The sequence below is a fragment of the Periplaneta americana genome, chromosome 10, assembly GCF_040183065.1.
Source record: "Periplaneta americana isolate PAMFEO1 chromosome 10, P.americana_PAMFEO1_priV1, whole genome shotgun sequence".
Classification (NCBI taxonomy): Eukaryota; Metazoa; Arthropoda; class Insecta; order Blattodea; family Blattidae; genus Periplaneta; species Periplaneta americana.
This window is the reverse complement of record NC_091126.1, coordinates 8,157,619-8,183,931: the sequence shown is the minus strand read 5'-3', so window position 1 is coordinate 8,183,931 and position 26,313 is coordinate 8,157,619. Positions and strand designations below refer to the sequence as shown.

Below are 26,313 nucleotides of genomic sequence, written 5' to 3'. Positions count from 1 at the left end.
ACTCCCAGCCAAACTAACCCATCCCTCACTTTATTCTATCATCCATTATTCTAACTAAAACTCTGTTTATCTCTGTATGTGCTGTCAACCCATGTTCTTAAATACCAGTCCACCTGGACCTGGGTTGTTGCAATTTAACCTGACCCAGTAAAGCTCATTCAGGTTTTTTTTAGGAAATAGTAAAAAAAAAAATATTAAAAAAAAAACAATACTGGCAAAACCCACATAAAAACCCACTTTGCAATGTGAAATCCTTAAGATCAATATTACAGACTAAGCAAATGATACGAAAAGTATTTCAATACCGTATCTCATTTCCCTACTTGCCAACCAAAGAGGATGATTAAGCAATTTATTAATTACAGAAGTAAATTAAACAGGAATAACGTTGTTCAATGTAGGACAAAAAAATACCACTTTTAACTGCAGCAGAGGAAACAGTGCAACAAAAAAAAAGCACACACACATACACACACAGTTACGCTGGAAAAGAAAATCAATATAAAATAGAACTTAGTAGATTTTAAAAAACCTAAAAAAAAAAAAAATTGAAATAAAACAATAAAATCCACCACCCAGGATGGTTCTTTCACAACCCTGATCTGCACACCTTAAAATCTGCTGTAACCTGCTTTTCATCTCTACTTGAAGGAAAACATTACTCATACATCTTGATTATACAACTTTTAACACTATATCACTTCGGAATATGTATTATATGTTTTTCTCGTGTCAAATTCTATCGTACCTGGTTAACATGTTTCAGACTGTTATGGGTGTCCTTCAGAACTGGTTGATGTTGGTCTTGGTGCCTTTTATTTTGTTTCCTGTGGGGGTGTGCTTGTGTAGTGTAATGTGGAGTCAAAGAGTGTGTGTGTTCTGCATCCAAATGAAATTCTCAACACAAAACTCAATTTCAGAACACACACACACTTTACTCCACATTACACTACACAAACACACCCCCACAGGAAACAAAACAAAAGGTGCCAAGACCAGCAACAACCAGTCCTGAAGAAGGCCCATAACAGGTCGAAACATGTTAACCAGGTACGATAGAATTTAACACGAGAAAGACATATTCCGAAAACATTACTGCTACAAAATAATTAATCATCGTAAGTAATTGAGTTGTTACCTTACTCACCATTATACTTAAAGTTGTAATCAACCAACAACAATAGATTTTTAAGGTTGACAAAAATATTTGACATGAAATTATTAAAGAAAAGAAAAAAAGCCAGGAATCACGTGCTATCAATTTATGAAACTTAAAAATCCCTGTACTTGAATAAGGTGGCTGCAAGTAAAGTACACCAGTCATTTCCTGTGTCAAAGTTCATAATTAAACCTCAGACACGATTGGGTTAAATTTCACATAACAAATGTCCCCATACCAGAAATAAAATTGATCTACATAATGCTAGCAGATTTACAGACAGGTCTTATTTCACAATAATCAACATAGGAAAACCAGTGACAATTTTATAAAATCTCACCACTTCTCCAGCTTTGCCAGCATATGAGAACTGAACTCTGATATCTCCAACTTCAGGATTCCACACATCCTGACTGTGGTAATACAAGCCAGCATGCAACTTTATATCCTTCCTCTCTGGACGCTCATCACTTGTGACAAGTATGAAATCTGAGAACTTCTCCTTCAGAGCTGAGCCAAACACATAGCTCTCAACACTCACGTGCTCACTAACGTAAACTGTGCTCTTCAGTGGAAATTCCCTGTAAAAATACGTAACATTCTGTATCTAATGCAAGCCAACATATATTCTGCAATTTTATACTTATTCACTCCACTGAATCTATTGTCTCCTAACCAGGATGTGTCACGGACCCACTCACAGTCTCGACAAAGGTCATGCATGCCTCATTTGATTCTTGAGTGGAATCCAAGATGACACTAGTTGTATTCTGATGTGTTCGTCACTATAACTGAAGACAAACATTCCAAGTCCAAAATTTACCGAATTTGACTTTTTACCTGACATATGAGGAGCATCGTTTCAAAACGTATTAAGTCCCCCAGTGGACGAAATTAAATTTGTTACTCTCTATTTATTTATCTTTCATGCTGTGAAGTCTGATGGTTCCAAGTCGTCATATTTGTAAACTGTTAAACCAGTACTTCAAAATGGTTTTGTGTAGTGTTTTCAAAACTTCTCCGGTTTACGAGTAATCCAGTTTTTCGTCGTTTGTGTAAAAAAATTGTAAGGGGCACATAATACGTTTTGAAACGATGCTCCTCATATGTTGTATTTTGCATTGGCTATCACCTTGTAAAAAAGAATGTGCCATGTCCGACTCTAAGCCTGTGTTTTTGAATCACACAAATATTTATTTCAATCCCCTTATATTGCGAGCCTATATAGTCGTTTTCCTCGCCTAAAAAATTTACTTCACTGGACTTCGGATATTTGTCAATCCAGGTTTTTTATTTTAGCTTAAAATTGCACACAGATATAATAATTTACAATGTATGTTTATGTACTGTACAATTTTATATTAAAAATTCAGTCTGTGATGTTCGAAAATATCAGAAAATATTCCCTATTGTTAATGTTTCAAATCATTAAATAGCCATGAACTTGTGAATACATTCTGGGCGACAGAAAGTTTTATAAACACAGAACATGGTGCAGTGTCCTCACAGAAAAATCTGGATGATGTCTAAAACACTTGGAAATTTCTCCTAAAAATCATTTCGTCATCTTTCGCAAAAATTGGGTATGTCTTACAGTTCTATGCAAATTGTTATAAAGCTATTGTAATTAAAACCACACAAATTTACAGTGTATTTTAAAGGTGTGCATAACAGCGAAATTAAACTTAGTCACCTGTTTTTGGCAGCAGCTCGATTTCATATACATGGGTATTTAAATAACCAAAAAAGAGGCAGTAGAGCTCCAAAAACACAACCTTCTTCAATAAGAGTCCCTCTGTGATACGAAAATAAGAGTATGGGGCGCAAAAGTGGTGAGAGAATAATGGACCCCTATAGTTTAACAAATGTAAGTATATGCAACTGATTATGCATATCTTATTCTCAATCACTGATTACTAGGCCCCAGAATTTTATGTTTCTACATATATTTTTTGCTTCACTGAACAAAGCTGAAATTTCATATGGCAATGTTACGCACCTCCAGTACCCAATTGGCGAAGTTTTATTTCACATAAAAATGCATATTTTGTATGTTAGCGCATAAAACCAAATATTTTAAAATAAATATATAAAACTCACATTTTTCAGGATTTCTTTGTCTTTAAATCACATATTGTTAATACAATTTCATAAAAATCAAATATTTTGAAATAAATACATAAAATTCACATATTTTCGGGATTTATTTGTCTTTCCTTCTCAACTGCCAAGAAATGAGTGCTGCTAACACACCACTATAGCTAGATAATTTACTGAATCAGTGGAGTTGTCATGGCCAGGTGGGATTAAGTATGGTAACGTGCTTCTCCTTCTAACTAATGGAGTGGCATATATGAAGAACACTGCCAACCTGATTCATGTGGTTCATTGGTTGCATTGTATCTGCGTACTATATTTCCAGATGCAGACTGCGAAGCAACTGGCTTCATTAAAATACACCATGCTCACAACATGCAATGTGGAGAGAACATTTTCATGCTACAAGACATTGTTGCGTGATAATCGACATTCCTTCACTAGTGAGAATTTGAGAATGGTGTTTGTTACGCACTGCAACGCCGATAGCATGTATAGGTTAATAAAACTGAAAAATAAATTTTGGCACACATTTTCGAGTTTTTAGTACATATTTTTAGATTTATAGCACATAAAAACATACATATTTGCCACATTTTTAGCACATAAAATTCCGAGCACTACTGATTACATTCAGGAATCAGCTTGACAGCCAAGTTGCTATATTCATGGCTAGCAGGTAATTCACTTACGCTGTACGTCATAAAATCATAATTAACAATTTTAAAACATACCAACACAAGGGTGAAAGTACTGCTTTATATCCCAACTAGATTGTTCAGCAAATACGCTCACCTACAGATTTTTGTTATATGCATTTAATATAGCAGCCACTAAAACTATTAGGTAATTTTACAAAATGTGATCAAATTTTAGACACAAGGCAGATTATGAGTTTTCTGATTGTACTTATGAAAGAAGTTTCTTATTTAACAAGACTTTTAAACTTCGAAGATTACGCAATATTAACGTGATTGCAATAATGGTGCAATCAATGAAAGCGTCAGAATGACAGACATAACGAAAGTACTCAAGAGTGCATCTCTACCACTATTGCTCGCTCCAACATAAATCTAACTAATGATCTCAGCTGACAGAACTACTCAGCTATTTACTGTGTTAGGATGAAAATAAAATGTTTATAAGAATATATATTTGTGTTCATTACCAGTATTTTACCATCCCAGCATGTACTCTTTTGTCTGTTCTATGGTAATCTTGTAACAAGAAATTCTCGAACTCTATGATCAATGACGAACCTGTTTCTAGCCCATGCTATAACCAAGAATGATTCTTACAGTGTTTATGTTCAACTGCTCACTTTGGATTGTGATGGCCTGAGATACTGTAGAATAATGAGCTGTCTATTAGCTTGTCCCGCCACTCTGTTGTGTAAGAGTAGCTTGCATCCACAAACTCGTGGTCACCTGGCACTACTTCTCTGAAATGAAACAAGTTCTCATTTATCGTCTTGTACACGCAATAACATCAAATGAAGTTTCGTTTATAACAAATTTGTCATATAAAAAGTATTAATTTGTTATCAATATTAAATTTTCCAAACATGAAAGAAGGGAATACTCAAATTCCCAGTGTTACAACCCTACCAATTGACTCAATTCATATATAAGATGCAGTGTTTATAGGTGAGACGGAAAACAAAATAGAAGTCCTGAATCTCATCTCTATACATTCTAAATTGGATAATGTGTAAAAACAAATATTTTGAAATTTCATGTCCTAGAAATTGTTCCTTTCCCCGCCCCCCTTTCTACTTAAAACATTTGATCCATTCATCATGGAAGTTTTAGATTTATTATTATTATTTATTTATTATTTATTAATATTTGTGTGCTGAACAACAGGCAGAGGCCAATTTTTACACAAAAATAAAACAATGTCTAAACCATAATAACTAATATTTAAATGAAGACAAAAATAAAATATAAAGTTAATATCAAAATGAACCACAATCATAATATTTTTACTATTTTTAACATTATACAAGAGCATTAGTAAGAAAAATAATAAAATATGTCATCATATGTTTTGAAATGGAAATAATAATAATAATAATAATAATAATAATAATAATAATAATAATAATAATCATCATCATCATCATCATTTCCTCGTTTACAACAACAATTACAATCCGCTTACATCACTCTCTTCCTCCATGACCAGGCCTTCACAATTTTGTTTTAAATGAAAATGATAAAAGCACAAGGAGCCCTTCAGGCATATCTACCTACACGCAAAAATTCATTAGGCCTACTTATGTGTACCCATTTTAGAGTAATTGATTTTTTCTTAGAAAGAAAAGGAAGCTGCTTTGCTGACTCTGCTTTTGTGTTCTTGGATTTTCTCTCCATTTTTTGCCTACAATTACATCTCAATCATCAAGAAACACAATACTGCAATACTGCACAACACTAAATTTAGAGATTCTGACAGAAATGTGCTTACTATTAGCACTCGTTCAATGATCAGTTTAATAATCCCTGTAGATAAAAAATTTCAGGGTAACCAATATGACAAAAGATTTTGCCGTTGACAAAACACAGTCTGCACCAGTAACGAATGTGGACTAAATACAGTTTGCAACAACTGCTGCTTTTCACTATTTAGTTACACCGAGATAAAGCATGATTTGACACAGAGCCCAGAGCACGAAAGAGCACAATCAAAATTATGCAAATTGAAGTTAAAATAGATTTTATCCAGTGGTGGACATAATATGGTTTGCATTGATGCTCCTCATATATATTTTGTGTCCTACAAAAACAAATGAGACAAATTTCATAAATTCATTTTGCATTGAAACTCCGTTTTAACATTCCCATTTTTAAGGAATAATCTGTGAAGTCCCAGCCAAATTATGAAAATAATAATGTAATTAATTTCTGCTTTTAATGAAACCGAGTTTAAGGAAAATCCCACTTTTAAGGAATACTTTTCAAATTGATTTTGTGATAATGAAGCCCAAAATATCGACTGGGTTTTCAATAATCAATAGTAGCAGCATATATGATAGTGCATTTCAATCGATAGTAATGCCGCACCATGCGGTGGCATTATTCTTTATCGTACTTTATGGTCTTGCTTTGTGTTGCTTTCACAGAGCAATCACTGCCAGTGGGTGACATGCCCTCGTTGAACTAACATGGAATGACCCGTGAAACAGCAGCTAAACTAAACACAACATGCAGTTCTTGTATAGGATATGGAGCAAAAAATAAATGGAGAGTTTGACAAGGAGAAATAGATGCAAATAGCCTCAAATATAGGGCATCAAAACAGATGTTACTGTTACTGGCAAAAGTGTATTCCATATATGAAATTAGGCAAAAAATATAAAGATTATAAAAGAGCATAATATACTCGCCTGTTGTGTTCCTCTTCTACCCATTGATACATCTGTACACGACGTTTCAGCTTCACTGCAGGAACAGACACACCATATTCTGGCTCTGCAAGTGGCTCCCCCACGTGCAAAGCACCACTAAAATGAACCAATTTTCCATTATTCTCTTCCATTACAACAGCCGTGTACTGAACAGGAACAACAGCATTCATTGCCTCTTCTAGTGAACGGGCAGTTTGCACTGCTTGTCCCTAGATAAAAATATGACATATTTTAGTTCCTCAAATAATTACGCTTTCTTCAGACAAAAACTCAGTATTTTGAATTCCCATGGGAAAGAAATGAAACAAGAAAATTCAGTTACAAAATATTCTTTTAATCGAGAGATGTCAGGATGGATTTACACCTGACAACATTTTTTATCGGAAAGATTTCAAATAATGCAGCACAGATCCAAGTACTGTTAAAATGATTTGATTTCACAATCATGCAGAGTAAAATGTCGTCAATAAGTGCCAACATGGTGCAAAAAAATACTGGCAGAAAGATTTATTTTTCTGAATATCCATAATTTGTTACATACTTAAGATATTTTATACGTTCCAGTACAATAAAATTTACTTGTACCAGTAGTGAATTCATTTCACTAGAATACTATGAGACGTATGTATAGTTTCCAGCCGAAAAATAGTATACAGTAGCGTAACTTCAAAAGTGACATCAGAATTATTATGAACAACTAATTATTTATTAAAATGTTACTTTCTAACTACACATGACATTGGCTATACCGAAAAAAGAAAAGGTTACTTATTATCTAACTAGGCAAGATAGGCAGGCAGGCATTCAGGCAGGCAAGCAGAGTCACAAAGAGACAAACAAATAAAGGGAACTGTGTAAATTCAGCAGCATGAAATTTCACTGTATTGAAGGCAGGATAATGTAAAAACACTTTCATAAATTTTAAATTCATTAAGCTGAAACAAAAGCCAGAGGTTAAATGTAACATCTTGTTCCAAATCACAAAATTAATAGAAATAAGGCCGTTCCCAAACAATGTCCTTGGCGAGAATGCCGATGGTTCAATGTACTGTATAATGACCACAAAGTAACTGGTATGAAACAGCAGTCAATTAGGCTCACTGCATAGTATCCATCTCCAGGGGTAGACAAATCCCAGGTACCAAGTCTTCAATGCATCTAAAAATTTTATGTGGCACCTAAGTATTTTTATTGTGTTCAAAATTTTTAAGACGATTTCTCTTAAAAAGTCACTATCACTAATACTTAATGTTAACAAAAGTGGTCAAGGAAGAAATCTGAGTGGTAATGTGTTTCATTAATTAATTATAATATTGTTTAAAACATTTGAGAAAACGAAATTGTACCAGAACAATGAAAGGAGTCCATAAGCGTACTGTCTTTAAAAAGGCTGAAAAGACTAGGCCTAACTGTAGTAACTTTCGAGAAATATCACTTTTATTGACATCGTACAAAATTTTGTCCAGTCCTTTGAGAAGATTAACTCCATATGTATATGAAATTATTGGGGATCATCACTGTGGTTTTAGACGTAATAGATTGACTACTGATCAGATCTTTTGTATTCGACAGATATTGGAGAAAAAATGGGAGTAGGCACAGTACGTCAGTTATTCATAGATTTCAAAAAGGCATATGACTTGGTTAAGAGAGAAGTTTTAGATAATATTCCTATTGAATTTGGTATTCCCAAGAAAATTGTTTGATTAATTAAAACGTGTCTCAGTGAAACATACAGTAGAGTCTGTATAGGCCAGTTTCTGGCTGATGATTTTCCAATTCACTGTGGGCTTAAGCAAGGAGATGCATTATCACCTTTACTTTTTTAATTTTGCTCCAGAATATGCCATTACGAAAGTTCAGAAAAACAGAGAGGGTTTGGAATTGAACAGGTTACATCAGCTCATAGTATGAAATAGAAATATAAAAACTTGAAATTTATCCTTTGAAGAGGTGAAAAAATTCAAATACCTTGGAGCAACAGTAACAAATACGAGTATAAATGACACTCGAGAGGAAATTAAACACAGAATAAATATGGGAAATGCCTGCTATTATTCCGTTCAGAAGGTTTTGTCATCTACTCTGCTGTCAAAAAAGCTGAAAGTTAGAATTTATAAAACAGTTATATTACTGGTTGTTCTGTACAGTTGCGAAACTTGGACTCTCACTTTGAGAGAGGAACAGAGGTTAAGGGTGTTCGAGAATAAGGTGCTTAGGAAAAGATTTGGGGCTAAGGAGGATGAAGTTATAGGAGCATGGAGAAAGTTACAAAATGCAGAATTGCACGCATTGTATTCTTCACCTGACATAATTAGGAACATTAAATCCAGATGTTTGAGATGGACAGGGCATGTAGCATGTATGGACCAATCCAGAAATGGGTATAAATTATTAGTTGGAAGACCTCAGGGAAAAATACCTTTTGGGGAGGCCGAGACGTAGATGGGGGGAATAATATTAAAATTCATTTGAGGGAGTTGGGATGTGATGCTAGGCACTGGATTAATCTTGCTCAGGGTGGGAACCGATGGCGGGCTTATGTGTGGGAGGCAATGAACCTCCAGGTTCTCTAAAATTCATTTGTAAGTAAATAATTGTTTAATACATTTTAGTAAATGTATCTTTATTTCAGCTCAAATGGTTCTCTCAATGCATGTGCGGGTAAACTGTGGTGGCTAGTGAAAGAAAGGTGCTGACACCTGGAAATTTCCTCTATCACTGCAACTCTATTTTATTGAGTTAATTAGAATGTAATTTGAGAAAAAGGTACATAGACTAAGATTCACTTTTATGTATTTGCAGTGTAAGGAAAAACAAATAGAAAATAAAATATTGCTACAATACTGTGAAACAATAAAAGGTGGCCACAAAAACACATGAAACATGCAACCACTTGTATTTTTTGTTTATTCTCAGCATACTACTGCCTTGTGCCTAGGTTGCAAGAGAACCTACCTTTACAAGTACACCAGCTAACATCATCCCGTGTTGGTGTAGTGAGGCTTTAGTCACCATGCACAATAAAATATCATGAAGGGCTATAATGTATATAATGAAGATACAGAAAGGACCTAACCTCGTTCCAGAAGAGCAGCCACATTCCAGATGAAAACATTATACAACCGATTATTGCTGTTAACCATGAGGCTTTAAGTTGCTCTTTAATACTGCCACTGCGTCTTCTTTGGTGGGATGTAGAATAAGGACGAGGTGCATCTGGAAACTGCAAATTATGACAGCTAATTTTAGTATATGCATTTATCACATCTACGTAAGATGGTAGGCCTAACGGTGGTTCTTTTTAATTGTTTTATTTTTCGACGCTTTACCAACTGTCATGGTTATCTAGCATCTGAGTGAAATGAAGGTGATAATACCAGCAAAATGAATCCAGGGTCCTGTGTCGAAAGTTGCTTTTAATGGGTTGAGGGGAAACCCCCAGAAAAAAAATATCAAACGGGTAACTTAGCCCAACCAGGATTTGAACCCGGGCCTCCTCGTTTCACAGTCAGACTTGCTGTTATTCCACAGTGGTTGACAAATGATGCTTCTCAGTGATCCTTTCCAACACGATTTAGAGTTGATGATTTGATGAGATGACATGTTGATAATGGGGAATGACAATTAAGTGTAAAGTCTAATCAGAATTATCCTGCACAACAAACCATAGGAATTGATGTGTGGTCTACCTAGTGAGGAACAGTCTGTTTACTGAGCTATGGCTGGGTCACATTCAGCATTAGGCTAAGGGAAGGACTGCAATACTGTATGCTACAGGCATATACATATTCCTCCGTAAGTTTTCTCTATCCATCAGACATGCAGGCATATTTTCTGTATCCATTCATCATTTCAAATGAAATACTGTAGAATCTCAGTTCCTGCGGTATCAATTATTTCCAGTTTACTGTGGCCTGAAAATGTTAAACGACAAAGGAAATAAATCACAATTTTCAAACTGCATCTTTCTGACTGCGAGAACCACAGTGAAACCTTACCATCCCGTTGCGTTCAGTACATGACTCACATCGTTTTGTCCTTGTATCAATGTTACAAAACAAAAAAAATTTCCGCACAAGCAACTAAATTACCGTACACACTTTAAATTCGAATGCTGCTTTCATTGCCTTTACCTTTTATTCTTATTTCTATTACCCACTTATTAACTGCTGAAAAAACACTATTACTTATACCGGGAAAATTGCACTATACAGTGGATTTCACTTACTAGGACCAAAATGCCTGGTCCCAACATGGTCCTAGTAAGCGGAATACACTGTACTACTAATCCAGTCACTTTCAGATTCCACTGATTATTGTGAATTTTTAAACACCATTAACAAATATAAAATATTGTCTCATACAGTCGCGACGAAAATATAAAGTGACAAAAATGGAACGCAAGACAGATTTCATTACTATCACTATTGTAATTAAATTAATGTATACGGGAAATGAACACTGCTACTGGTAGCCTATAGCCTATGTAAAAATTGGGAAATTGTAAAAATACACAGCCTATGAAATGTTTGTACGAGATATTTCTCATTGATCCACATCTCTTGTTGGGCGTTAGGTTAAGCTAAAACATCAGAATTCCAATTGTGAGTGTGAGTGTGAGAGTGAGAGCACAGTCTACTATATAGTAGACTGGTGAGAGTGAGAGAGAAAGAGAGCACAGGTGTAATAACGTAAAATACATTTCATCATGATCATGACCTACATTATTATTATTATTATGGTAATAATTAGCAAGGTACCACCGGTCTTTTACAAGGTATGTGACAAGGTTAGTTGAGAGGATATCTAAGTGACGTGAGACCCAATTATTATTATATAGCATTGGTACTATCTATGGGGTAATTATCCAGAAGAATTACACTAAAGACAGTACATCTCCATTCCTCTCTCTACTAATTAATAATATAACATGCTGCTAGAGGTTCACACGATTCACTAGGCAATGATTCATTTCCTTAGTATTGCGTCTTGGACCTCTGGCCTGTTATATTGTTAGGTAGAGAGGGGAAAAAGAGAGAGATATCTGCCTCCTTTGGTGTAGTTCTTCAGGAGAATTGCCATTTTTTTTTTCCGTTATTTAATGACGTTTTATCAACTCCTAGGTTACTTAGCGTCGATGATTTGGTGATAGCGAGAAAGTATTTGGCGAAAAGCGAAATTAATCCGAGGATTCGTCAGGTGATTGCCTGAGATTCGCCTTACACTTGGGGAAGACCTTGAAAAAAAGAAAGAGGTAATCGACCCAAACGGAAATAGAATCCACGCCCGAGAACAGCTCCGGATCAGTAGACAAATACGCTACCTTCTGAGCTATGCCAGTGGTTTACTTATGCTACATAATATACCAAGTCACTAATCTTGACGTTTAAGCTAAGAGGTTAGAACGAACGGCTTTCCGGACGAATACTGGATAGAACTAGGTAAGTAGTCCCGGTGATTTCGGGAAGTGAAAATCGTTGAATTTATATGGGACTTTAGTCCACGCCTGTGGAGTAACGGTTAGCACGTCTAGCCGCGAAACCAGGTGGCCCGGGTTCGATTCCCGGTCGGGATAAGTTACCTGGTTGAGGTTTTTTCCGGGGTTTTCCCTCAACCCAATATGAGCAAATGCTGGGTAACTTACGGTGTTGGACCCCGGACTCATTTCACCGGCATTATCACCTTCATCTCATTCAAACGCTAAATAACCAAAGCTGTTGATAAAGCGTCGTAAAATAACCTACTAAAATAAAAAAAAATATATATGTGACTCTCTGTGGAGATGCAGTCGATCCTACAGTATATGCAAGGCATAATAAAAACCTAAACTAACCAAACTTAACCTATCACAGATTCGTATATAGTTATGCAAAGTATATAAGCGGTGTACCAAGGGAATTATCTCAGCGCTAGTTTATCCGAATGTTGTCAAACATTAAAAATTGCGGGGCAAGGCAACAGATATGTATAACTTCAGAAAATACGAACTTGTGACGTGCATAAAAGTATATATTTTTCACATAATGTAAGACTGCGTTATTAAAGATTTATATACATTAATGCAATTCGTAAATTACGCTAATTTGATTACACAAAACTTAAAATATATTAGTTTCAGAAGTGTCCATGAAATATTGAATAATACTTACATTACTCCTATACATTATTGCACATACTTGTTTTAAAACTCATCTGACTCACCCTATTCGTCAGCCGATAGTCATTTTTTCAACACAATATACGATATATGAATAGTCGACTATCGATTTTAGATTTCAATTTCAGGCGCGTAATATAAAATCAGCAATTTGAGAAACTTTAGTTGAAACTACTACTGTAAGCCCCGGTTCACACGAGCGGAATGTCTGCGGAATGGCAGCCGCGCGGCGACCGCATCATTTTCTATGGCACACTAATTTAAATGTAGCAGTTCACCCAGGACGGACAGTCTGCAGCAGCGGAACATCTCCGCATGCAAGCCGCATCGCCCATAGTGGAACGGGCGCCACACAGTGGCCGCAAGTTCGCTATGGGGTACTGAATTATATTGTATCAATCATACGAGCGGACGCGGCAGTTCGACGGCGAGTGTCCTGACGACATATCTTGGCTTTTACGAGAGTAGGACTCGATACCTTAGGTATGCTTTGGCCCTTTGTGTGTCTATAGACCTATATGCGACAACTGCCCAAATCTGACAGGTGGCCTGAGTGACATTCGTGAATCTGATGCTGACAGGTGGGCCATCGTGCATCAGCCCCTAATAGAGCTAGGTCCCGTTTCATGGACGAGTAGCCTGATAAGTCTCAGGTGCCAGAGCCCCAAGCCCTTCCTGTCATTGTCGGCTGACAGATAGGCATCCTATCTGAGCCCCTGATAGAGCCAGACATACGGGCTGATGAGCCCCAAACCCTTCCTATATCAGGATCGGAAATCAGTAAGTCCTACTACCCCCATAACTTCACCCCACCTAGGTTTTACTATTGCAGATGATAGATGAGAGGAAGGTGGAGAGTGTTGGTGGAATGATAGAGGGAAACGGGAGTACCCTGAGAAAAACCCTCTAACGTCTGTTTGACTCACAGTCGACATATCACACGTGTATTGTAACACTGGCTATTGTAATTTTTTAACTTGTAATGGTGCATTGCGTATTTTGATTGTATTCAATGAGTGATATGGATATAGAGAAAGTCGACGTTGGGGTGTTTGTGATCGAGAATGAGAAAAGGATATATATTTAGGATATTCAAAATGAAGAGTACAAAGACAGAAAAAAAAATGTTCAGCATGGAATGAAATTTGTTGTGTATCGTTTATCACTTTCGTGGAACATTCCGACACAGAAAGGAAATGTGTTAAAAAGTAGTCCTTATCAAATATTTCTCGCATAAGCCTATACAATAACACAGGGGTCGTCAGCACAGAGCACGCTGGGGCTAGCATCTCTTACCCGCTCAAAACGCAGCGCACCATAGTGCATTGCATAGTTGCTAGCGGGTATGCTCTCTATCTCTCCCTGCTGCAAGACTGTGTACATGGGACGGCACCAAGTACCCGTTGCACATTTCAGCGAGTGCTGACGACCATTGCAATAATACATAAATTATTTTAATTTATGACATTTACTTTTTACTTCATTAATTTCTCTATGTGCTTTTTAATAAAAAGTGATAAGACTGATAACATTTCAGTTTCTGAAAATAAAACAAACAGTAACCTTAACATATTTCATTCCAGTAAACTCTATTTATTATTGATAATTCCTTCTAATCCCTCTCCCTTTATCTTTTACTAAAGTGCTGGTATATACGTACAGTAACATATTTTCTCTAAAGTGAATACGAAATTAAATGCACTTATTACTTAATACAGTTTCATTTCAACAATTAAATGCATACAACTATTGGCATTAATTTGCCATAAATGTTATAAAAATCATTCTATTGGAGGTATAGCCAGTCTTACGTTAATATATTCTTTCTGAAGGCATTTTTCAGAGTATGATACAATTCATCGAAACTGGGAAATGTCATTTTGAAGTTAATTGAAATAAATTGATTCCTCCTTAAGCAACTAGTTAAACAACACATAAAAAGTTCCTTGATAATCCATGTTGAATCTTTCATACACTACTTTTAACACTTGAATATAAATAATTGATTAAATGGCGATCTTACTCGTGTTAATTGTGTAAGCATGTGCGGCTTACAGCTGTTTCGGTGCTTCTTCACACCATGGTAGGCTCTGAGGATGGTGTGAAGAAGCACCAAAACAGCTGTAAGCTGCACATGCTTACACAATTAACACGAGTAAGATCGCCATTTAATGAATTATTTAAAAGTTCCTTGTAATAAAGGACTGCTGACTACTGGCTGTACTTAATGTCTTCATCTTAGCATCTATGGCGACTGTCCACCTCAAATCCTTCAGTCTGTCTTTCATCCGCTCGTGTGGCCTCAGAATGGTACAGCTGCCGCACAGCTGCTGTTGCGCAGACATTCTGCTCGTGTGAACCGGGCCTAAAGCTGCATCCCCCCCCTCCAGAAATTTAATTCTACAAGTACCAGGCCACTGTTGGGCCCTTGCCTTTTCCAATAGTTTATAACAGATTACAATAAAAATTATAATTTTTTTTAACAGGAGTAAATCTGCATCTACACAGTTCAATTTTCCATGCACGTACGCATGCAATCTGGGAAGAATATTGAAACAAAGTTTAAGATGCGTGTTCAATTAAGATGCATGAAGATTTTGTGTTTACATGGTGCGCCATTTTGAACGTCATATTCACTACATATATTAATTAATATTAAATATCAATCTTGCATTCATTGCTTGAATGCGTAAAGTTGAACTGTGTAGATGCACCTTAAGGTGATTTTTTCGGGACAGTCCCGAATTTAGACCCCTGTACCGGATTTTTTGGAGACATTTCGGGGTGTCAATTTGTCCTGGATTTTACCAAGATGTTATGATTTATCCCCTTTTTAGAACAAAAGTGGTTAGAAACAAACTCAACTAGTTGAAAACTCAGTTAACTCTTGCTCGAGGAGGCCTAACCATCCAGCTTCAACTTTCAGGTGTCTGCATTAACAAACCATTTAAAGGATTTGTGACGAAGAAGATCAACAGCTGAAAAGACTTCAGATTTTGAAGTAACTCTAACAGGAAGAAGGAAGAGGCCTAACATTTCGCAAGTTTGTGAATGGGTCAAAGTTTCATGAAATAATGTGAAATCATTTAAGAAATGTGATGATGTTGAAGTTCTTTCTTTCTGGAGGAGGGCCCGCAAGCAAGCACAACAGCCTTAGGCTTATTGTGCAACCTCCTTATGTTGGAATGATTGTTGAAGTCCATTTAGGATCATTCTTCAAGCGCATGATCCACTGCAGGGTGCCATCGTATCAATTCAGCCACAGCATCCAGTTCTAACTGGAGACCATATTTCCGTCTGCCTCTGATGCTGTTCTGCAGCCTCCTCTGATCGATAGCATCTGTTTGCAATTATGTGCCTGACTGCTGCATTATCAACCAGAAGGCCATGTCGCCATTGATACAACTCACCAAAATGCCATCTATCCGAGGGAGCAACACTCCCACGATCTAACCACAGTCTGCTTATTAAAGCCACTGTGGCTTCTCTGGATATGTGCAACTCCCGCAGACAGATGCCGCCTGTAGACGAATCGCAGAACCACGACTGCCATGTCCTCCAGGTCAATATGTAACTATTAAGGATGATTAATGAAATGATACTAATGAAGGCAAAATGAGTCCGAGGTCTAACACAAAAAATTACCCAGCAATTCTGCTTCGAGTGGTTGAGGGAAAACATCAGAAACAACCCCAACCAGATAACTTGTTCCAACCAGGATTTGAACCCAGGTCTGCTCATTTAACGGTCAGACAGGCTAACCGTTACTCCACAGCAGTGGATATCTTGATATTACTGTACAAGATTTATTGTGTAGCAATTGAACTTCTGATGTAGGAAGGATTTCAAGTGATGTTTAGCTCTGGAGATGAATTTCTGGGTTTTGAGTATGAAGATTAAAAGGTACCAAACGTTTCCTAATTAGGTTATTTCTTTTAGATATAAATACTTAGAAAAGTACTTAATTTTTTTTAATTTATGATAATATGGATACGTCTATAGAATAAGAGATGCATTATATACTTTCTTCATTCGAAAGTAAAAGCCACAATTAAGCTAAAGGGGGAGTATAGTTCTACATGCGTAATGTCCATTCTTGCAAGTTTCTCATATTAAAACTTTTTGAAATACGTATGAGATTTCTTGATCCACAAGAAATTTACTGCTGGAACTGACCTGCTGACGACTTAACAGAATATTTTAATCACTGAGTGGTTATTAAAGCTGACCTGCTAACGACTTAACACAGAATAGTTTAATCACTGAGTGGTTATTAAAGCTGGCCTGCTGACGACTTAACACAGAATAGTTTAATCACTGAGTGGTTATTAAAGCTGACCTGCTGACGACTTAACACAGAATAGTTTAATCATTGAGTGGTTATTAAAGCTGACCTGCTGACGACTTAACACAGAATAGTTTAATCACTGAGTGGTTATTAAAGATGTTACAAAATGAGTTAAAAATTAACTGATCAGACAAATATATATGTAGCAAATTTATTTCACAATATAATCAACTCGTACATAATGATCAAGTCTGTCTCTCAACAATTACATTCACATAGCTGTTTTCCTGAAAAGTATAATTATAAGGAAAACACAAAGTCAAAAATTAAGCATTCAAAATTTTAAAACATAATTATCATCTCAGTAAATAAAATTTATACCACTATATGAAAGGAAAAGTGCTGCCAATTTAATAGTCCTGCTAAGTCGGTATATTTAAATCCTATCTTCAAAAAAATGAACAAAATGAAATGTGGAACAATTTTTTGTAATCATTTTCACCAGACATTGAAAGATGAATCTCTTTCTGTACCATTTCATATTTCCTTCTTTATGCTTGTACAACAGACATCCAGAGACAGTATTTGTTTTAATTCACAGCAATCTAATTTTATAAAACTTAGTTCGAAACTCAAATACAGAGCTACCTAAAAACAAAATAATCTGTCACATGTCCTCCACACCACAATCTGCGACTTCAAATACTTTGTCATGTTCAAAAATTACAAATTAATATAAACAACAGAAATTTTACAAATGGAGCATAATACGTTTAAATTACAAAACACATGTCACAGAAAGAACTACCTTTAGCATTTCTTACTAAAGAGAGGGAAAAAAAAGGAAAGGTTTCAATATAAGTTTACTATCAACATTGCAAGAAACCACAAGTGGAAGAGTGATGAGCTTTTTGTGTGATGCAGACTGTAGAAATGCTGATAAGTTTATACATCAACTTAATTGAAGAGTGTGATCCCAAAATCGTTCAATCCATTTTATGAAAGAACTGGGCTAGTCTTTTTTATTCACTGATCTACGGGCTGAGCGAGTTTTGAAGTGACATGTACAATAACACAACCTTTTTAGACAAGGATTGGCGTTGTTTTGGAAGAAAACAAGTTAAAATATACTGATAAAGTTCCAAAAAAAAAGTCATATATTATGTATAAATTATAAAAATTGCCAAATGGACTTTGCGAATTTTGGGATGACACTCTTCAATTGTGGTAGACACTCTTATATATATGGTTATTCAGAACACTGAACCATTTCAAGAACTTCATACTTAAAACACAAAATATGAGTTAAACTTCTTTTTCTTTTTAGGCGAGGTGAGATGATGTGAGACTGGGGATTCGCCATAGAGTACCTTACAATTGCCTTACGATTGTGGGAAACCTCGGAAAAAACCTAACCAGGTATCAGCCCAATTGGGAATCAAATCCAAGCCTGAGCAAAGCTCCGGGTCAGGAAATAAAATGCCTCCTCCGAATGAGCTATGTTCTACCAAACATGCAATGCATAGCAGAGTAATTCAATTTGCAAGCATAAACATTTCATCAGTTGAGTTAAAGATATGGGCATGTATAAATCCTGTTAATTCTATTCTGAACCCTTTACTTAAGACAATTAGGCAGTGCATTGAAAACTGTAATACATGAATAATGAACACCTTTTTATAACAGCTTAGACTAAGAGATGGTAAATGGAGATCTGATTTGTCTTTTGTATTGAAATTATGAATGTTTTGAATATTACTAAACGTACCGTTTTTTTCTCGAATACTCCATGCACTTTTTTTTCTTCCAGTGTGTGGCTTATTCGAAATGAAGTTGGTAACACTGCCCAATTTTCCTCCTGTATAACTTCTAAGGTGGTAGCACATGCCATTATCTTCCTGTATAGGTATTTCAATTTTTAACATTGTTAAATGGCCTTTGGATTAGCAGTACATGTGTCAAAATCAATTTCAAGTGTGATGAGTGTATAGTGTGTGCGTCTTATATTTTCAGTTCTGAAAATGAGTACCACTGAATGTATGAGATTGCCATCCTTTTACTTGCAGTGAAAAACTTAAAATTATCAAGGATGCGGAGGAACATGAATATCATGGTGTGTGTTATGTCGCAGGATAACATGTAAACGGCCAATTAAGTATGACACTGATGTGCATGCAGGTGTGCAAAGAATGGGTTTGAAATGCATCCTGTTCCAGAATAAAATTTATTTATTGTTAACTGAACTGTATCTATGTTTGTTTTTAATTAGTCGTGAATACATGCGCTGAAAGTTTTATTTTTGCAATTTGCATTTTTTCCTCCCTCCTCCCCCTCCCAAAAGTGAGGTTCGCGTCTTATTCGAGGGCGTGGAGTATTCAAGAAATATTATTTTTTATTTTAGTAGGTTATTTTACGACGCTTTATCAACATCTTAGGTTATTTAACATCTGAATGAGATGGTGATAATGCCGGTGAAATGAGTATGGGGTCCATCACCGAAAGTTACCCAGCATTTGCTCATATTGGGTTGAGGGAAAACCCCGGAAAAATCCTCAACCAGGCAACTTACCCAGACCGGAAGTCGAACCCGGGCCACCTGGTTTCACGGCCAGATGCGCTAACCACTACTCCACAGGTGTGGACATTCGAGAAAATATGGTATCTTGGTTTTTAGTATAAAACATCATCAGGGACAGAATGTACACAGAAGTTAAGGTCAAATTTTTTTACATGATATCCTTTTATGCACACCAATCATTATCCTTACAGTTTTCGTTTGTAAAAGAGAAATGTGTTCAGCTTCAGAGGAGTTGACCCAGAATATTAATTCATAATTTATTAAAGAATTAAAGTATGTAAAGTATGACTTATATGTGTGTTTACATCGCTAATGTAAGATAAGGATGTTAATGCATAAAAGGCAGAGCTCAATTTAGGATTGATATATTTTCTCCCTTTGTAGTATGACTAGGATTTATTTCATAATCAACCCCCTCAACAGATCAGCTGGCAGGGCCAAGGAATAAGGTCTTTCTATCCAATCGAGTTACCACGAAAACTATCATACAAGAGTGCCACCTAATTTTAATAAGGGACTCTCAGAGATATCTTAAATTAACAGTATCTGTATGTCTGGGGGGCGGGGGGGAGACCACGAAACTTCTTAAGATAGAGCACAGAACACATTCACCTTAAGAATACAACTGCGTTGGTAATAATGCCACACACATGAAGTTGAAGGCAAAAAGACAATAGGTTACATTGTATATGGAGCAGGGTTGAGAGCTGGCCCTCGAGAAAAGAAGAATTCTGGTCTTTCACTGAACCATATTCGAATACTAAACTCCATTCATTTAAATAAAGCGTGTGTTGTTTGGTTAATGAGCATTGAATTCTTGAAATGGTTATGTACTTTTAAAATTTCTGTATCATCATCATCATTATCATCCATGGCACTACAATTCATTTCTGAATCTGGGGCTCCTCAAGAACTCTCCTCCACGTGACCTGATTTGATGCATCATTCTCCAGTTCCTCATTCTTAATGATACAGCGTCTCCAGTCACTCCATCTATCCACAGCAATCTTGGCCTTCCCCTCCCCCTCTGGCCACCCATTTCTAGTGTCATTATTTTCCTTGGAATTTCTTCATTCTCATTAGATGTCCTGCCCACCTCAATCTGGATATCTTGATGTATTTACTAATATAGGGTTCTTAAAGAGTGTATACAGCTCTTGGTTGTACCTCTTCCTCCATATGCAAAAATTCTGCATATACACTCTAATTCGTATCACATTTGATCAGAGCTTCCATTACAAAAATGTGAAGTGTTTGAAACATAAAGCGTACATTGAAAACTTCTGTAAATTTTCTGTCATTCAACAACATATCATGTAAATAATACAAGAGGAAACTTCAAGTCACGCAATAGTATAGTCATATATAAATAAAGAAACTGTGTAACATAAATATCACAATGCTAATCTTACAAGTAAATAAATAGCGATCTGCAACATACATTACTGAGTAGTATTTAATATTGAGCCAATATTGTATTCATTTCAGTTATTGTAAATTTATAAGAAAACACCTCCATTAATATGAGAAATATTGGGAAAGTTCTTTAAGCGTTTGTAAATTAGCTTTTTTCTTTCCATTAGAAATGGCAGGATTCAAACTGAACTGTACATTTTCTTTGAAAGTATAATGAAGTTCATTATCCAATATTACAGCACTATCTTTAATCTGGCTTACATTCAAATTAAATTTAATGTTTCAATTTTGAAGATAAAATTATCCTGTTGCTAATGAATGAGACTTCTTCGTCACACTACACCAACCCATTCTACCCCTTGTTATCCTCGAAAATACATTTCAAGGGATGCATCCAAAACAATTTTCACATAACTGATTTTGCAATGTAGTGAGAACTCAGTTTGTTATTTATGGCTATGCCCACGCACTTAGCGGATAATACATGCAAAAATGTTACACACAATTCACCTACATTTCCTTTTTGAACTGAACTAGGGGGCCAAAATCTGCACACACAATTACCCTAAAAGTAGAACAAGTAATATGAACACTGACAATATATTAAAAATTATGGCAGGCCTTAAAATTCATTCTCACATAATCTAAAAATACACGTAGTCACAGTATTAAAGAATTTGCCAAATTTATGTAAAAGCTATACAAATGGCCAACAACTGCTTGGTGTTCTTTCATTCCAAGACGTTTTCTTGTATACAGTAATCTATGACAAGGAATCCTTGGCTTTACTATTCTTCCAAAAAAGTCATGGACTAATTAATTTTATTGCATAGTTAAGATAAAAGAATCAGTGAAAAAATATTGCATCAAAACATTTTGAGCTTCATGCCTAAGTATACGCATGTGCAAACTACTCTTTCTCTGCTACATCAAAATCAGTATGTTCGTATTTAATAACAAATAAAACACTGTCAGATTACCACATCTTGGTCATAAATATTTTGAACTTGGTAGTATTACTACGCCCATTAATATAAAGAGGCAAACAAAATGTATCAAGATTCAGGACTTAAATTTTATGTAACACATCAAAAATTTCTTCTTGACCTATTATCGACTTATATTTTTAAATATATTTTTTCATACATAACTTTCTTTTTAAGCATCTATAATGTGACAATTAGTGCAAAGAATTATGTCTTATTCAGACTTCTGTTATGCAATTTTATTGCATCTTACAAATAACTGTTAGTAACTGCAACATTCATAATTTTTTTGGTAATGCACTGAAATACTTCCATTCCTTTCTTCAAAGTTAATTGTCACAGTAATTTTCCAAGCAGCTACACAATACCACTATTAGCAGAGTAACATTTTTAAATCCTGCAAAAACCATAGAACTTCACTGGAAGAAATAAGTACCCAGTAACGGCAGTGTGTGATTGTCAAAATGGTGGAATTATGTTCCTTTTAAAGATGTGGACATCACACGTGTGAAGAGAATATGCAACCATATATTGTTATTAAAATGTGTACTTTCATTTTGAAAATTCTTCCAAATTTAACCAGAAATGTATTTTAATGAATTTTTCACACTTGTAGTACAACCGAATAACTTAAGAACAGTTATGTTTCTGAGATATCCTTCATGTTTTAGGCACTCTAGCTAAACAAAGTGCACAGAACTCACAAGTTTCTCTGTAACATAATATCGCTTAGTACATACAACAGTTCAACAAGAAGTATAGAATAACCTGAGAAAAGTTTTATTTTTGTACCGGGTGGATGTTGGTTGTCTTGTTTCGATGCTATCTAATGCACTAACAACGAAAAAAAAGAGTAGAAACCCTTTATTTGATAAAATTTTTGTGGACCTTCCCTACTGATAATCCGGTTTCTTCCCACTAAACCCAACGTACCGCATTCAACTAAAGTCGGTTAGTAATTTTTTGGAAAATATCGACAAACAGTTGTATATTTTCATGTCAAAAGTACAAGAATATGTTAAGGTCTGTCAACAGCAAAATGTGACTCGAATTCCATTGTCTATATGTATATTTTACCAATAATTAATTACCGTGGTTTTCATAGCAGGGTTATATGTCACAGTACTAACGATGAATTTCCATTACATTTCCTTCAATGAATTTATTAATATCACAGAAGTGCATAGTATATTGGCAAAAGATAGAGATTCCTTGCATTTCATTGAAAGTCATACTGTTTGGTATGAGTAATTTCACCAACTTCAATTACATCAGCAATCCCTACGAAAAAATGAATAGAAAACTCCTTTCATATTTGGTTCAGAACACAACGAAACACTGGGGAATCTACTGTATTTTATCTAGAGCATCATCTTCATTAGAGCAAAATGTGGTGTTATTAACAGATAGCTATAGTCGTAATTCGAACTCTGTTCAATTACGTCTGAATAAGGAAAAATGGACGATACGTTACGAACTTTCCACAGTGAAGAAAACTGATTAAGATCTGAATTTCCTGATCATTATGATGTTGCTTGCCTCCCATTTCATACAGCAGAAGGAAATAATGACTATAATACTTAAACGTGGTCAGATGATGTAAATGAACATATTCTGTACAGTATAACAGCATCATCATCATAAGATCTGAATTTTTTTATCATAATAATGTTGGTTGCCGTCCGTATTATGAAATGACTAAAATACTTAATATTAGTAAGAAGCAAATCAACATCAGCAATATGATAACACTGCCATACATAAGTGAGTACACATGATTCTTACACAGCACCTCTTCAAATCGCATTATTCATTAAATGAAATTCAATTAAAATCACAGAAATTAAATGACTTTTGTCATAAGAGTACAATTATATTGCCCTATCTCTCTTGTCCTCATATATGGATATGTATAGTTGGTATGTACATAATATTTGTTTTTAAATGTGTTTTAAGAAACCCAACTACATACGAATTTGAATTACGTTCCTCAGCTTAAGTGGCACTAACATATGCCACACTTAGGAAAAAAAAATGCTTGGTCACCAGAAGAGATACTGGTAGTTTCAGTGAAGTGACCGAGTTCAGAGAGTTATACAATACTGGACTTGATGTAATACTTCTCTCTGTATCACACCTCCTGACTCGTATATATTACAACAAATGCCATTAAAAAGAGGCATTTCATTACGAAACAAGAGATACTCCTTTGATGACCACACACGGTCTGTAAATCTCAGAAACCATGTCTCTGTATGTCATTCTCTTTCAAAAAACAACAATTCCATGTAATAACATGATCTTTGTATATATACTATGAAACAGGTATTATGTTCAAACAATATTGAAGTAATGGACCTGATTTCTAGCTAATAAAAGGTATCTGGCTAGACAAATATTTATAAATACAAACAGATACATGGGGCGCAAATATAGCATATACACTATAAAATAACTCTTCCTTTGGATTTACTACTGTCTAGGGACTAATATCTCAAACACGATAATTCCTGCCGACTATGTATGTGCATAAAAAATTTTATACTTTTCAACTCAACATGGCAGCCACTTAATCTTCAAAGCTACAGTGACTTGTTTGCTGTAAGGGAAGTTCAACTCAATATCTGACTTCAAAAACATACAAACTCCGTCCAAGGTACGCAGGACATTTTATGTACAGGTTTAATTAATTTTTTTCTGAAAATTGCAACTAACACAAAAGGAAGCATTGAAGACTGTCCAAACAACCAGCTGTAAAGATTACTACTCTGATTTCACCTTTCATCAGTCTTCTCGGGAGAAGGAAGTTCTGCTTGTGCTGCCATCTGTAGGACACTAACCCACCTAAAATATGGATACAGATCAGATTAAGCTGCAAGGTATGGAAACCTGAAAGAAAACATCTTCACTACAAGCTTTTAAACGCGAATATACTGCTAGCACTTACACACATTATCGAATTATTATTATTATTATTATTATTATTGTTGTTGTTGTTTAGTGAACCGCCTGAAGACAGATCTGAACCTCACAAGTGATACCAATAAGGCACCACTTATGAGGTAACTAGGCCAGCAGATAATGGGGTAGGGTGGCCAGTTCCTTTCCCCCTGTATTGCATACATCACTGACTAGCTACATATTACACTAGTCAAACTTCAGCTTATACAAACAATTATTCTTCCTGTCACATATCATCAAGTGAGGTGTACTACCTGAAAATAGATGTACATATCAGCCAGAACCTTAATCAAAGGATAATTATTATTATTATTATTATTATTATTATTATTATTATTATTACATTTAAAACAGTTGACATTTAATTGCAAAATTTGAACTACATAACTAATTAGAAAATTATATCACATGTTTTGTCTTTATACAAAATTTAATTACTCATTTCATTCCGGAATATGTGTTATATGTCTTCTCGTGTTAAATTAATCATTGCATTCACTGACAACAAGGATTCTGAAATGTGAAACTGTCTCGTACAATGATTTGCCACTAATTTTTTCATAAGAATTGGAACATAATTTATTTTCTACAAGTTCTCGAAATATTTTATCCACTTTTTAAAGTGAAATCTAAAAGGCACTTCAATCAGTGGCAGCTCATGAATAAAAGCATGTGGGTGCTACTGTACATTCATCATGCACTCTAACAATTCTTTTCCAATCACTTCAGAGGTTCTTTGAAAATATAATTTGAGTCAAGTTCCTTTAATGGTCTATGTCAGAAATAGAATCCACAAGTCCTACGAAAAAACTTGATATACAGTATTATTTTTAATGATGCTCCCAACTGCAGTGATTATCTAACATCAAAAGTCAATGTGAGCAAGAACTGACCGACAAATTTTACTTTCTGTAAATTTACGACACAAGCCTCCCAGTCATACAAAGCATTTTATTGCCCTTTATCGCCATCTACGCCCATGAGCCTCATATCCAACTAGACCTACAAGGACGGCCAGGAGTACTTGGTGTGGCATATCCTGAAGTATTCGTTTTGTTAGAGCACATTTTTTTCTAGTTTTCTTTCTTATTGCTAGGGTAAATAATAATTTAACAACACACTGTTTTAAGGCTGGTGTAGCTTTGAAAGCACTGCTGAAACTTGCGTAAGAAAACTACTACTCCTCATCCTCCTCCTCCAATAGATACATTTCAATGAGACAAATGTGTTGTACTGTGTAGCTAATCATGATTGAAAAT

The 26,313-nt window shown here is 35.4% G+C and overlaps 2 protein-coding genes across 3 annotated transcripts in view; both read right to left on the bottom strand.

Annotated features, from left to right (window-relative positions):
• Positions 1–12,902, bottom strand: part of Tmem43 (Transmembrane protein 43) — a 34,327-nt gene extending 21,425 nt beyond the window's left edge. For both annotated transcript variants that reach the window (XM_069836797.1, XM_069836796.1), the window contains exons 1-5: positions 12,818–12,902; positions 9,745–9,891; positions 6,645–6,874; positions 4,578–4,697; positions 1,500–1,740 (exon numbers count right to left, since the gene is read on the bottom strand). In XM_069836797.1, coding sequence (XP_069692898.1) covers positions 1,500–1,740; positions 4,578–4,697; positions 6,645–6,874; positions 9,745–9,891; positions 12,818–12,832 — 753 coding nt within the window. In that variant the 5' untranslated portion in view covers positions 12,833–12,902. The remainder of the gene's footprint in view (positions 1–1,499; positions 1,741–4,577; positions 4,698–6,644; positions 6,875–9,744; positions 9,892–12,817) is intronic.
• A 4,408-nt stretch (positions 12,903–17,310) lies between these two features.
• Positions 17,311–26,313, bottom strand: part of LOC138707409 (FYVE, RhoGEF and PH domain-containing protein 2-like) — a 50,947-nt gene continuing 41,944 nt past the window's right edge. The window contains exon 13 of the mRNA XM_069836793.1: positions 17,311–24,937. Within this exon, the coding sequence (XP_069692894.1) occupies positions 24,868–24,937 (70 nt within the window). The 3' untranslated portion in view covers positions 17,311–24,867. The remainder of the gene's footprint in view (positions 24,938–26,313) is intronic.